Raw genomic sequence first — 13,586 nt, forward strand, 5'->3', positions numbered from 1 at the left:
GCTGCAGGAGAACCTTGCAGAGTTTTAATTATGATAACTGCAACCTGAAAGATGACCACGTACAACAACAAGAACTGTCGTGATTGTGTCCAAAAACCCTGCCTGGGCCTGGCAGAGAAGCTGACCCCCACCAGGGCCAGCTCAAGGAATGGGGGGCGGAGGGAAGGGTAGTGTGGACACATTTTAAAGACAGACAGGATATGTCCAGTGGTCAGTGATTATGCTCATAAGAGGACATTACACTATTCTGTCGAAACGTAAACAAGCGAGCCGGGCGCCGGTGGCTCACGCCTGTAATCCTAGCTACTCAGGAGGCTGAGATCTGAGGATCACGGTTCAAAGCCAGCCCAGGCAGGAAAGTCCGTGAGACTCTGATCTCCAATAAACCACTAGAAAACCGGAAGTGTCGCTGTGCTCAAGCGCTAGAGTGCTAGTCTTGAGCTGAAGAGTGCAGGGATAGCGCCCAAGCCCAGAGTTCAAGCCCCATGGACGGACAAAAAAAAAAGAAACATAAAGAAGCTAGGGCCATTCACATGAAGGATAAAGGATGAAGAGGAACAGGAAGTGGAAATGATGGAAACTTTCACAGAGGTAAAGGAAAGAAACAAACAAAAAAAGTGAATCTTGACTACAGAATAGGGAAATATTCGAAGCAAATTCAGAGTTAGCTTTTAGAAGAAACATTTAATTAATAAAATGTCAAACATTTAGTGGGCCAGAACTTCAACAGCTTGGGAAATGGTAGAATACCTTTCTGAGTTGTGTTGAGAACTTTGAAATTGGTCAAAAGTATTAAAATCTAAATGTCTTACATACTATTCATTGGATTATGGTGAGAAATGTTTGAAGGCTCCTATCTTTTTTCTTAAGTTCTAAGCTCTTTAAACCTAAGAATAATAGAATATTCCTAAATATTTACCTTATAGAGAAATTTTATATAACTTGTACATAAAAATATTTGCTGCTAGCTATTCAAGAGATTGAAATATGAGAACCACAGTTCAAAGCCAGCCTGGGCAGGAAAGTCCACGAGACTTTCATGTCCAATTTACTACTAAAATAACTAGAAGTGGAGCTATGGCTCAAGTGGCAGAGCACTAGGCTTATGCAAAACAGGTCAGGGGCAGTGCTCAGGTCCTGAGTTCAAGCCAGGACTGGCAACAACAAAAAAATACTGTTAAAATAAGTTATTGTAATAATTTGGAGAGTTGCAGTACCACAAAAATTGTTTAAGACTATCTCTGGGCTTGGAAGGTGGTTTAGTGGTAGAATGCTTGCCTAGCATTCATGAAACCCTAGGTTCAATTCTTCAGTACCACATAAGCAGAAAAAGCCAGAAGTGGAGCTGTGGCTCAAGTGGCAGAATGCTAGCCTTGAGCCAAACCAGCCCTGAGTTCAAGCCCCAGGACTGGCAAAAACAACAACAGCAAAAAACAAAAAATCTATCTCTGAAAGCCTGAGATCATGTGGTAGAGGCCAGCCTGAGTTTTGTAGTGAGTTCTGGGCCAGCCTGAGTTACTGAGGTGAGAGACTGTCTCAAAAGAAAAGCAAAAACCAAAACAATAATAACAAAAACCCTATTTCTAAGACTTCTTGTCACGTGAGGGCTTAGAAGAATATTTTCTATCTTTTAAGGTTCTGTATTTATAGTTCAAACTAAAAATCAAGTCTTGGCTATACACTTGATGTGTTTGATCAGGTTGTGGTATTTGTGAGCAAGATCCACAGCTGTCCGTCCCTTCTGAAAGGGGAAAGACCACAAAATTGAATTCCAATGATTTCCCATTTTCTTAACTCCATGGAAAAGGTAATTTACTTCTTCTTCAGTAAAGTTCTTACGAATTCTTCTTTTTTCTGTAATTAACGAGAGAATTATACAATGCATTAGTATTTGTTGAAAAGTCTTTTTGAGGCCTAAATACAAAATTTATTCTACACATAGAAACTAGAGAAATTTTTGTGTCTAGTACATATATTATTGTCAAATCTATTTCAATGAAAAATAAACCTGAGTACTTACTAGTAAGTTAGGTGCTACTGCTATGGCTTATTCAATAGTTGTAATTTATAGCCGGGCACCAATGGCTCACTCAGGAGGCTGAGATCTGAGGATCATGGCTTAAAGCCAGCTCAGGCAGAAAAGTCCCCATGAGACTCATTTCCAATTAACCACTCAAAACCCAGAAGTGGAAAGATGGCCCAAAGTGGTAGAGTGCTAGCTTTGAGTAAACAGCTGCTCAGGGACAGCACTCAGGCCTTGGGTTCAAGCCCAATGACGGATTTTTTTTGTTGTTGTTTAAGGTGTAATTTAATCTATTATACCTGAACATCTTTAAATCAAGAAACAAGTTTATAAATGTAATGTTCCTGTGGGGATGATTAACAAACAGCTTAACTATCTTAAAGATACAGTCTTCCCAAAGGGCTCCATACTTGACAGAAAAAGAATACCAATACTTGGTACTTTAAATATAGGCTTGGTTAACATTTTTAAGAACAAGGATCTTTTGAAATTTGCTTTTAAAAACACATTCATTTCCTATATGGGTGTTCAGCTTGATCAAAACTAAAAAAAATGGTTGTATGATGGTTAATGAAGTTTTTTTTGTTTTTTGTTTTGTCATGGGGCTTGAGTCTGGGCTTAGGCGCTGTCCTTGTGCTCTTCAGCTCAAGAGGGGCGCTCTACGGCTTGAGCCACAGCGCCACTTCCAGTTTTCTAGTAGTTTACTGGAGATAAGAGTCTCATGGACTTTCCTGCCCCCACTGGCTTTGAACTGTGATCCTCAGATCTCAGCTTCCTGAGTAGCCAGGATTACAGGTGTGAGCCACTGGCGCCCGGCTTAATGAAGTTTTTTATTACCTGCTTTTAAGGGACAATTTCTAGTGTACAAAGAATACATGGATGGTAAATAATTCTTTTCCTCTCATCTTTACTAGAAAAATAGGTTTCTCTTTTGGAGGAGATATTTTTAAGCTTTTTATTCATTGTTTACTCATGTAATCATTGTAGGTAGATGAGGCTACTCTTTTCTAAGGATCATCCTTAGAAAATCTTCTCAGCTGAACTTACCAGGCTAAGAAAGCAGTGTAACTAATGTCTTATTATTAATTGCATTAGTTACAATGCAGGCTTCATGAGAGCAGGAACTTTTGTACAAGTCTGTTCACCACTGCATCCCAAATGGCTAGAATAGTATTTGAGACATAGTAGATGATCATTAAATACTAAGAGAAAAAAACTATTAATAAAACTATCTCAAAATTTATCAAAGAAATTATTCCCTCCTTTGGAGAGATTACATAGAGGAATATTCACATTTTACTTATCCAAGAAATAGTTTTTAGCTTCTCTTGCTAAATGATTTTAACTCCTTATAATCCAGGCTATTAAGTGATACTTTTTTTTTTTTGTCAGTTGTGGGGCCTGAACTCTGGGCCCACGCACTGTCCCTGAGCTCTTCAGCTGAAGGTGAGCACTCTACCACTTGAGCCACAGAGCCACTTCTGGCTTTTTCCGCTTATATGGTGCTAAGGAATCAAACCCAGGGCCTCATACATGCAAAGCAAGTACTCTACCACTGAGCCACCTTTCCAACCCTAAGTGATAACTTTTGGGATAAAAGAGGACCCTTTTCTATTGAGGCTGCCACCTCCCTGACTCCTAGTAAACTCTCAAAGGTTTCTATAGTGAATAACTAGGCAGCCAGGTGGAAGCAAACGGCTCTGTACTTCAAGACGCCCCTCTCCAGCTTCATTAGTATTCCTTATAATATTGACTATGTGTTAGGGGAGCAAGAAAAAACTGGCAAGAGGGCTTACTTCCTGATACTCTTACTTTTCAGACCCTCTCAAGATAACGAATCATCCTTAAAGAAAGCCTTGGGAAAATGTTTTAATGCTTCCACAGTATAGTGGTCTGTCCTAAAAAATAATAGGGGTAAATTTCAGTGCAAACTATACTTTAATGAAGAGTAGTGAAATGTCCTGATAAAAAGGGGAAATTTAAAAAAAATTTAAAAAGGGGGGAAATTTACCCAAATGAGGAAATGAGAAGGCAAAATGCCAAACTGTCTTGCTTTGAAATATAATAAGACAAACCAAAGTAATACTTTCTCAGGATGCCTCATAAATTCTAAAAAAGCAGGTCCAATTATTAGTGGATGGTTATTTATGAGCTAAATATCAGTTAACAGTATTTAGGATCACTGTATAATTAATGCATAACAAAATTATGCCCATTCGTGAGGTTCTAGAGATGGTTTTATCTAAGTAAAGGGATTATAGAATATTTTTAGTTGCTACATCTTTGTTTTGAAGACATGTTGAAAATTTCTTTTTTTTTTCTTTTGTTGTTGTTTTTTTGGTCTGGTGGGGTCTGAACTCTGGGCCTGGGCGCTGTCCCTCAGCTCTTCAGCTCAAGGCTAGTGCTCTACCACTTGAGCCACAGTGCCACTTCCAGCTTTTTTTTTCTGCTTATGTGGTGCTGAGGAATTGAACCCAGGGCCTCATGCATGCAAGGCAAGCGCTCTACCACTGAGCCACCTTCCCAGCCCATGTTGAAAATTTCTGTAATTTGGTGTCAAGTCCTGTGAAGAACACAACCTCTTTTCTTTCTTCTTTCTTTCTTTTTCTTTTTTCTTTCTTTCTATCAGTCATGGGGCTTGAACACAGGCTTGATGCTGTCCTTCAGCTCTTCAGCTCAAGGCTAGCACTCTACCACTTGAGCCATAGCACCACTTCTGGTTTTCTGGTGGTTTATTGGAGTAAGAGTCTCACAGACTTTCCTGCCTGGGCTGGCTTTGAACCGTGATCCTCAGATCTCAGCCTCCTGAGTAGCAAGAAACCAATTTCTAAGTACAACATATCTCTGTGGAACAAAATACCTAGGGTTTCTACAGAAAAAAAATCTTGTTTCCATTTCCTGCAGTTCACTTCAATAATTATTATATGATTAGAAGCACACAGGTATTGTGCCTTTGTGTCTCTCTCCTAAAAGTATCCTTCTCTGGTCTAACTGTGTGAATGCCTATAGTCTTGCATAATTTATCATATCCTAGTGTATTTTAGATCTAGTTTTTGCATATGAAACATGTACCATTTGTGTCTCTGAGCTTGGCAAATTAAAAAAAACAAAAACAAAAACAGGCTCTTGCCTGTAATCCTAACCACTCACTCAAGAGGCTAGGAGCTTGAGGATTGTGGTTAAAAGCCAGTCTAAGCAGAAAAAGATGAGATTCTGTGTCCAAAATAACCAGCAAAAGAAGAGCAGGGTTTAGCTAGGTACTGGTGGCTCACACCTGTAAGCCTAGCTACTCAGGAGGCTGAAATCTGAGGATCATGGTTTAAAACCAGCCCAGGAGTGGCGCCGTAGCTCAAGTGGTAGAGCGCTCGCCTTGAGTTGAACAGCTGAGGGACAACGCCCAGGCCCAGAGTTCAAGCCCCACGACCGACAAAAAAAATAAATAAATAAAACCAGCCCAGGAGTGGATGAGACTCTTATGTACAGTTAACTACCAGAAAACAGGAAGTGGTGTTGTGGCTCAAGTTGGTAGAGTGCTATCCTTGACCTGAAGAGATGAGGGACAGTACCCAGGCGCAGAGTTCAAGCTCCACAACTGACCCCCATTACCACCAAAAAACTGACAGAGCTAGAAGTATGGCTCAGGTGGTAGAGTGCCTGTTGAGAAAGTACAAGGTATTGAGTTCGAACCCCAATACCACCTTAAAAATAACAACCTCTTCCACAGTGATACTGTACTTACTTTATAGATAGAATTTTTAACCTAGAAAAAAGACTTAAGTCTGAAGTTCCTTTCAAGGTTTTGGCAGTGAAAATAGCCATAGAAGTGTCATGTGAAGCAAAATGTTTCCTGGATGAATTCAGTTCAAATAGCTCTGTGATAAATATCAGAGTAGCTCTACTGATGGTATTCATTTCTTATTTTTATTGTAAAGGTGATGTACAGAGGGGTTATAGTTACATAAGTAAGGTAATGAGTACATTTGTTTTCTAAATGTTACCTCCTCCTTCATTTTCTCCCATTTGATGTTACTCATTTCTGATGACTCTGACAAGTAATGTACTCAATTGTTTATTCCTACTCCTGTAGTTAGTATTAACTTCAGATGATTAGAAGAAAATGTTAAGGTTCTCAAACTCTCTGATAAATCTGGAATGTTGATAAGCCTGAAGTCTTAACCCTACAGTTAAATTAAAATTTCAATAAGTTATTTCAGAAGCACTTTTTTGCTTCAATTTTGATTGTCTGACACATTGGAGTTATGATCAAAAGTCTCTCTGGAGTACTTGTACATGGAAAATTTGTTCTGAAAATATGAATTGATCAGACAATAGAATGAGGGTTTCTAGAAAAAGCTTGTAATGAATCTAAGTTATGCTATTTCTAACTTATAAGAATTAGAGGCAACAACATTTATAAGACACCTAACACATAGTAGGTACTTAATAAAGGTTGTTTTCCTCCTGCTGCTTTCCAGATGGCAGACAGCAAATGAACAAACAAATGGGAGATGTCTCTTTTCTTAGGAAATATAATCTTCATCAGAGCCAAGGGTTATCACAGAAAGATGGTGAGAACTAAAAACAAGTACATCTTTTTTAGAAGTCTGTGATATTTAAGCTGACTTAAAAATTAAATATGTTCATTTATTTCTCCAGGGATAGCAGATTTGCTACTGAGTTGTTGTCTTCTACATGGGGTCAGCAGAATTTCTGAAAAATATGGAATACATTTAGCAGAATTAGAGTACCAATCTGAAGAACTCATAAGTATATGAATTCTTTTAGTATGGTTATTTCCTCTCCCCAACCCTTCTAGTAGGAATAATTAGATTGGGAAGAAATTTTAAGCCATCAGAAACTAAATCTTCTAATCTTCTCCCAGGTACATCATAAATTACCGGTTGCTAAGAAGTGTTTTCTTTTCTTTCTTTCTTTTTTTCTTTATGGTCATGGGGCTTGAACTCTGGGCCTGGGCACTGTCTCTCAGCTCTTTAGCTCAAGCCTAGCACTCTATCACTTGAGCCACAATGCCACTTCCAGTTTTCTAAGTGGTTTATAGGAGGTTAAGAGTCTCATGGACTTTCCTGCCTGGGCTGGCTTTGAACCATAATCCTCAGACTGCAGGCTCCTAAGTGGCTAGGATTACAGGCGTGAGCCACTGATGCCCAGCAAAATGTTTTCTTTTCAACATTATTTTATCCTTAAATTTTTAAATTTACTTAATATCTTAATGATGGCTTAGAAGGCATAATTGTAATTACAGTCTTAAAGCTATGGAATTAATTACTTTTGTTACAGATAAATGATTTCCTTAGTTCACTTTTATATCTGTCTTCAGCTTCCACAATGACTTTGTGTCGATCACATTGGTATGGACAAGCACGCAAGAGCTTGCTAAAATTTCGGCTATTTAGAGGGTTTCCTACTGATATGCAACCTAAAAGAAAACAAAATAATGTGATGTATAGATGTCAATAATGCACTTATAAATCTATGAAAGCAGTTATCTATATGATGGTAACTTAAGTAAAATCAGAAACTTATAAATACTTTAAGAAATCTATGTATGCTAATAAAAAATCTTAAAAAATCCAAAAAATGACAAAATAAAAACATACATGCATATCAGTGAAATAAGTGTTGGGATAGAAGTATGAACAGTTATAGCAATATAGAAAAAGAGCAACCAAACCAGGTTTGGTGGTACACGTCTGTAATCTCAGCTACCCAGGCAGCTGCAGCAGTAGGATAGTAAATGCAAGGTCAGCCTGGGCAATTTAGCCAAACATCATCTCAAAAATAAAATTAGCTGAGTTTGGTGGTACACATCTGTAATCCAAGCACAAGGGAGTCAGGAAGTCTAGGATACAAATGAGACAAGGACACAGAATGACCCATTGCAACAATGATCCTCAAGAGAAACTATGTTGGCAATGAACTTTAAAACTTGCGGGAAAGAGAAGGGGGAAGGTGACAGAGGGAAGGGATAGTAGGAAAAAAACAAAGGAGGGGTAACAATGTTTGACAAGAAATGTACTCATTACCTTACTCATGTAACTGTAACCTTTCTGTACAGCATCTTTACAATAAAGTAATTTATTTTTTAAAAGGCAGGTGCTATTGGTGCATACATAAAATCCTAATGACTCAGAAAGCTAAGATCTGAGGATCCTGGTTTGAAGACAGTTTAGGCAGAAAAGTCTATGAGATATTCATCTCCAATTAACTAGCAAAAAGCCAGAAGTACAGATGTGGCTCAAATGGTAGAATGCCAGCTTTGAGAGAAAAAGCAAGCAAGAAGGCAAGGCCTTGAGTTCAAGCTTCAGTACTGGCATGCCTACACACATGCACACATTCACTCTTTCATAATAAATTATTTTTGGATTTAACTATTGTTTTTGTCTTTTCTTCTTTAGTACTGAGGATTGAACCCAGGACATTGCACTTGATAGGCAAGTGCTTTGCCACTGAGCTACATCCCAGCCCTAAATACATTTTAAAAAATTAAAAAGGGGGCTGGGAAGGTAGCTCAGTGGTAGAGCGCTTGCCTTGCATGCAATGAGGCCTTGGGTTCAATTCCTCAGCACCACATAAAGAAAAAAGCTGGAAGTGGCGCTGTGGCTCAAGTGGTAGAGCGCTATCCTTGAGCTGAAGAGCTGAGGGACGGCACCCAGGCCCAGAGTTCAGGCCCCACAACCGGATCAAAAAAAAAAAATTAAAAAGGTATGAAGTATATTCCAATGTGTTTTCCTAACACATTGAAAGTTCCTGGGTTCAGGGCTGAAAGGTGGCTCAGTGGTAGAGCACTTGCCTTGCATGCTCGAGGCCCTGGGTTCGATTCCTCAGCACCACATAAGCAAAAAGAAAAAAGCCGGAAGTGGCGCTGTGGCTCAAGTGGTAGAGCGCTAGCCTTGAGCCTTGAGCTGAGGGACAGCGCCCAGGCCCAGAGTTCAGGCCCCATGACCGGACCCCCCCAAAAAAAAATAAAAAGAGCTCAGAAACAGGGCCCAGGACCCAAGTTCAAGCCCCACGACTGACAACAACAATAATAACATAATAACAATAACAGAGAGCCTCAGTTGGTAAATCATTTATCTGATAGTGTGAGAAACAGTTCAGGGCGTGAGCCTAGTGTGAGAAACAGTTCAGGCCGGGCGCTGGTGGCTCACGCCTGTAATCCTAGCTACTCAGGAGGCTGAGATCTGAGGATCGCGGTTCAAAGCCAGCCCGGGCAGGAGAGACCATGAAACTCCTATCTCCAATAAACCACCAGAAAGCCGGAAGTGGCGCTGTGGCTCAAGTGGTAGAGCGCTAGCCTTGAGCTGAAGAGCTGAGGGACAGTGCCCAGGCTCAGAGTTCAGGCCCAACGACTGGGAAAAAAAAGAAAAAGTTCCTGGGTTCAATCCCCAACACAACAAAAGGAAAGGGAAAAGGAAAGAGAGCTCGAGGGTATAGCTCAGTGGTAGAGCATTTAACTAGTAAACATAGGGGCATTGAGTTTAACCTCAGTACCACTAGAAAAAAGAAAAAGAGGTAAAGTTGGTCTAGTTCTATTAAGGGAAAATATTGAAAAGAAATGATCTATATGTAAGTTCAGTTCTTGTTTTGTTTGTTGGTCATGGGGCTTGAACTCAGGGTCTGGGCACTGTCCCTGAGCTAGCACTAAATCACTTGAGCCACAGCTCCACTTCTGGCTTTTTGGTGGTAATCATATCTAGATGATATATCATATTCAAGCCTAATGATTTTTCTGCAGGATTCCCCATAGGTAGATAGCATTGTGTGCTTCTCACTATATTGTATTAAGAGGCAAATAATGTCTGTCTTCTCTCCCTCATTCTGTTCTCTTTCTCTCTCTCTTTTTTGATTGTTTGAGACACACACACAGTGTTGATATATTGATGATGGTCTTGAGCACTGTCCCTGAGCTTTTTTTTTTTCTTTCTTTCTTTTTTTTCCATCAAGGCTAGCACTCTAACCATTTGAGCCACAGCTTTACTTCTAGCTTTTTGGTAGTTAATTGGAGATAAGAGTCTCACAGACTTTCCTGCCCAACCTGGCTTAAAACTGCAATCCTCAGATCTCAGTATCCTAAGCTAGGATTACAAATATGAACCACCAGAACCCAGCTTGTTTTATTTTGTTTAGACAGGATCTCCTACTGTAGCCTAAGTCGGCTCAAATGCATGTGGCCCGTTAGGCTCTGTGGCTGGTCTGGAACTCCTGATCCTAACTTTATTCCCACAAAGGTAGACTACAGGCATATACCACCACACCTGACTGGATCTATCTTTCTTTCTTTTTTCCTTCCTTCCTTCTTCCCTCCCTCTTTCCCTCCCTCCCTTCCTCCCTTCCTTTCTCTCCCTCTCTTCCTTTCTCTCCCCCCTCCCCTCTGTCGGTTGTGAATGCAGGACCTGGGCACTATTCCTGAGCCTCTTTGTGATCAAGACTAGCACTCTACCACTTGAGCCACAGCACCAAAAAAGAAGCTTCAAGTATCCTTTAATATTAAAAATTTAGGGAAAAAAGCACCAGGTTTCCAGGAGTTAAGAAGGGAATGAATGCATTGAAAAAGAAGGAACAAGACAGGAATCTGGTAGTAAAAGGTAGAAAGAGAGTGTAAGAATCCTTGATTCAATAGCAAATCATGAAGCAGTTTTTCCCAGTATGGGACTTGAACTTAGGGCCTCAGGTTGTCACTTGGCTTTTACAATTAAGTCCAATGAGCACTCCACTGTTGGAGCCATACATCCAGTCCCAATCATTCATTTTTTAATGAGGAAATATGAACACAGTTTAAGTTGAAACAAAAGGAATTAGTAGATAAAAATAAGCTTTTGTAATTATTAAATTGAAAGACAAGATATGATTCAGATTATGACTTGACATTAACTTTAGAATAGAAGAAATCTCTTCATCCAATATAAAAAAAATGACATTTGAACTAAACGTAGAATACCTGAATTTTTTCCATAGAGCAGAGTGCAGTAGTAAGCATGAACAAAGAGGAAATACTAAGGTGTGAAGGAACAGAAACTATGGAATAATTACTGGAATTATTACAGAAAAAATAGGTAACAGGACACTAGAACATTAATATGTCAATATAAATATAAAATAGGTATTATATAATATCTATAATATTTAGAGCATAATCCAGAATATATACCTGTCTCTTTTCTCTGCAACACATAAAATGTTTATCTCAATAAAATTAAATTTGTAGACAATGAGTTGTGACAAAAGACAAGAGTAAAAATTTGAAGTGGTGAGTATAAACAAACACTGGATCTCAGACGGGTACAGAAAAGGAATATTAATTTGAAGGATTTCATGCTCTACATTCTAATTTCTTCAAAGGAAATGAAACTTACTTTATAAAAGTAGACCTATTATAAAATCTAGTTAACTAATATGAACAGCTTTCATTATTATGTTTGTCTCTTTGATGGTCCTAGAGTTTGAGCTAAGGGCCCGATGCTTGTTAGGCAGGCACTCCTTGAGCCACACCCCCAGCCCTTAAAATTTTAATTATGAAATAATTGTAATAAAAATATTTACCTGAGCACCTATACTTCAATATTTTGGTACAACTGTCAGCTGCTTGAAAACTGAGAACTTCTTTATTTATTATGTCTGAGCATAATGTAAATGGATCTGAAAAAATTGTAAAATGCGACTTTTGATTAATAAAAAGGCCCTTGACATTCACAAGATTTCTGAAATCTCAGTACTTTCATGAGTTTTAATTCATTATTATACATTCAATCATCCTAGTGGATAAACAAAAAAAATTCTGGTTATCAGTGAAAGGTGAGTGAAGCATTTACACCAAAATGAGAATTAAATATGACTTACACTTTACAGGATGATATACCAATGTCCATTTTTTTTCATGTGTGTGGGCTAGTCCTGGGTGTGGAACTCAGGGCCCGGGTACTGTCCCTGAATTTCTTTTGCTCAAGGCTAATGCTCTACCACTTGAGCCACAGCTCTATTTCCACCTTGTTTGGCAGTTTATTGGAGGTAAGGATCTCATGGACTTTCCTGCCCTACTGGCCTTGAACCATAATCTCCAGATCTCAGCCTCCTGAGTAGCTAGGATTATAGGTATGAGCCACTGGCACCCAGCCACTGTACATTTTTAATTGTATCAGTCATCTGTTCTTGGAAAACAAAGATGAAACATTTAAAAACCATACCTGTCACTGGCGAATGCTGCTTTTTATTTCTGACAACATGAATTGGATATTTAAAAACACGGTCACTAAAAGAAAAGAAGTACCAGATTAGCTGAAGTAAAGACATTGTCTTGTGTGTGTATGCAGTGGTTTGACACTGAGTTTATGGCATGCAGAAGGACCTACTAAAATCTACCGTGGTGCCCAAGAGTTCATATATTAAAAATTCCTGTTCCCCAGGCCTGTAGGAGGTGGTATCTTGCAGATCTTTAGGTCACTGATATATGCTCTTGAAGGGGATTATCCATCCCCCACCATTCTGAACTAGCCATGAGCCAAAAAAAAACCTATGAGCTGAAATAAAACCAATCTCTCTCCCTCCCTTCATCCCTCCTCTCTCCATGCCTCCCTTGTAACAGTTGCAACCAGGTTTCTAGAACTAGAATTAGACAGTTCTCCAGACAGTAATAATATTGATTCCCAGAGAAATATGGAAGACAAGGATTATAAAAAGAATAACAGGGGCTGGGATGTGGCTTAGTAGTATAGTGCTTGATAAGCATTCATGAAGCCCTGGGTTCAATTCTTCAGTACCACATACAGAAAAAGCCAGAAATGGTGATGTGGCTCAAGTGCTAGCCTTAAGCAAAAGAAGCTCAGGGACAGTGCCTAGGCTCTGAGTTCAAGCCCAAGGACTGGCAAAAAAAAAAAAGAATGACAGAGCTGTGGACTGGTGGTTCACATCTGTAATTCTAGCTTCTCAGGAGGCTGAGATCTAAGGATCATGGTTCATGGTTCAAATCCAGCTTGGACGTTCACAGTGAGATTCTTATCTCCAATTAATCACCAGATAACCAGAAGTGGAGCTGTAGCTCAAAACTGTAGAGTGCTAACCTTGAGCAAAAGAGCCCAGAAATGGGCTGGGAAGGTGGCTCAGTGGTAGAGCGCTTGCCTTGCATGTCTGAGGCCCTGGGTTTGATTCCTCAGCACCACATAAGCAAAAAGAAAAGAGCTGGAAGTGGCACTGTGGTTCAAGTGGTAGAGCGCTAGCCTTGAGCCTTGAGCTGAGGGACAGCGCCCAGGCCCAGAGTTCAGGCCCCATGACCGGACCCCCCCAAAAAAAAATAAAAAGAGCTCAGAAACAGGGCCCAGGACCCAAGTTCAAGCCCCACGACTGACAACAACAATAATAACATAATAACAATAACAGAGAGCCTCAGTTGGTAAATCATTTATCTGATAGTGTGAGAAACAGTTCAGGGCGTGAGCCTAGTGTGAGAAACAGTTCAGGCCGGGCGCTGGTGGCTCACGCCTGTAATCCTAGCTACTCAGGAGGCTGAGATCTGAGGATCGCGGTTCAAAGCCAGCCCGGGCAGGAGAGA

At 39.7% G+C, this 13,586-nt stretch overlaps 2 protein-coding genes across 2 annotated transcripts in view; both read right to left on the bottom strand.

The window, feature by feature from the left end:
- Dync1li2 (dynein, cytoplasmic 1, light intermediate chain 2) overlaps nt 1-2,431 on the bottom strand; it is a 27,473-nt gene extending 25,042 nt beyond the window's left edge. Inside the window, exons 1-2 of the mRNA XM_013012651.1 lie at nt 2,411-2,431; nt 1,681-1,741 (exon numbers count right to left, since the gene is read on the bottom strand). Of these exons, the coding sequence (XP_012868105.1) occupies nt 1,681-1,741; nt 2,411-2,431 (82 nt within the window). The remainder of the gene's footprint in view (nt 1-1,680; nt 1,742-2,410) is intronic.
- A 3,568-nt stretch (nt 2,432-5,999) lies between these two features.
- Ccdc79 (coiled-coil domain containing 79) overlaps nt 6,000-13,586 on the bottom strand; it is a 30,378-nt gene continuing 22,791 nt past the window's right edge. The window contains exons 8-11 of the mRNA XM_013012652.1: nt 12,226-12,290; nt 11,585-11,680; nt 7,311-7,460; nt 6,000-6,733 (exon numbers count right to left, since the gene is read on the bottom strand). Of these exons, the coding sequence (XP_012868106.1) occupies nt 6,654-6,733; nt 7,311-7,460; nt 11,585-11,680; nt 12,226-12,290 (391 nt within the window). The 3' untranslated portion in view covers nt 6,000-6,653. The remainder of the gene's footprint in view (nt 6,734-7,310; nt 7,461-11,584; nt 11,681-12,225; nt 12,291-13,586) is intronic.

Source organism: Dipodomys ordii, unplaced genomic scaffold, assembly GCF_000151885.1.
Source record: "Dipodomys ordii isolate 6190 unplaced genomic scaffold, Dord_2.0 Scaffold18, whole genome shotgun sequence".
Lineage (NCBI taxonomy): Eukaryota > Metazoa > Chordata > Mammalia > Rodentia > Heteromyidae > Dipodomys > Dipodomys ordii.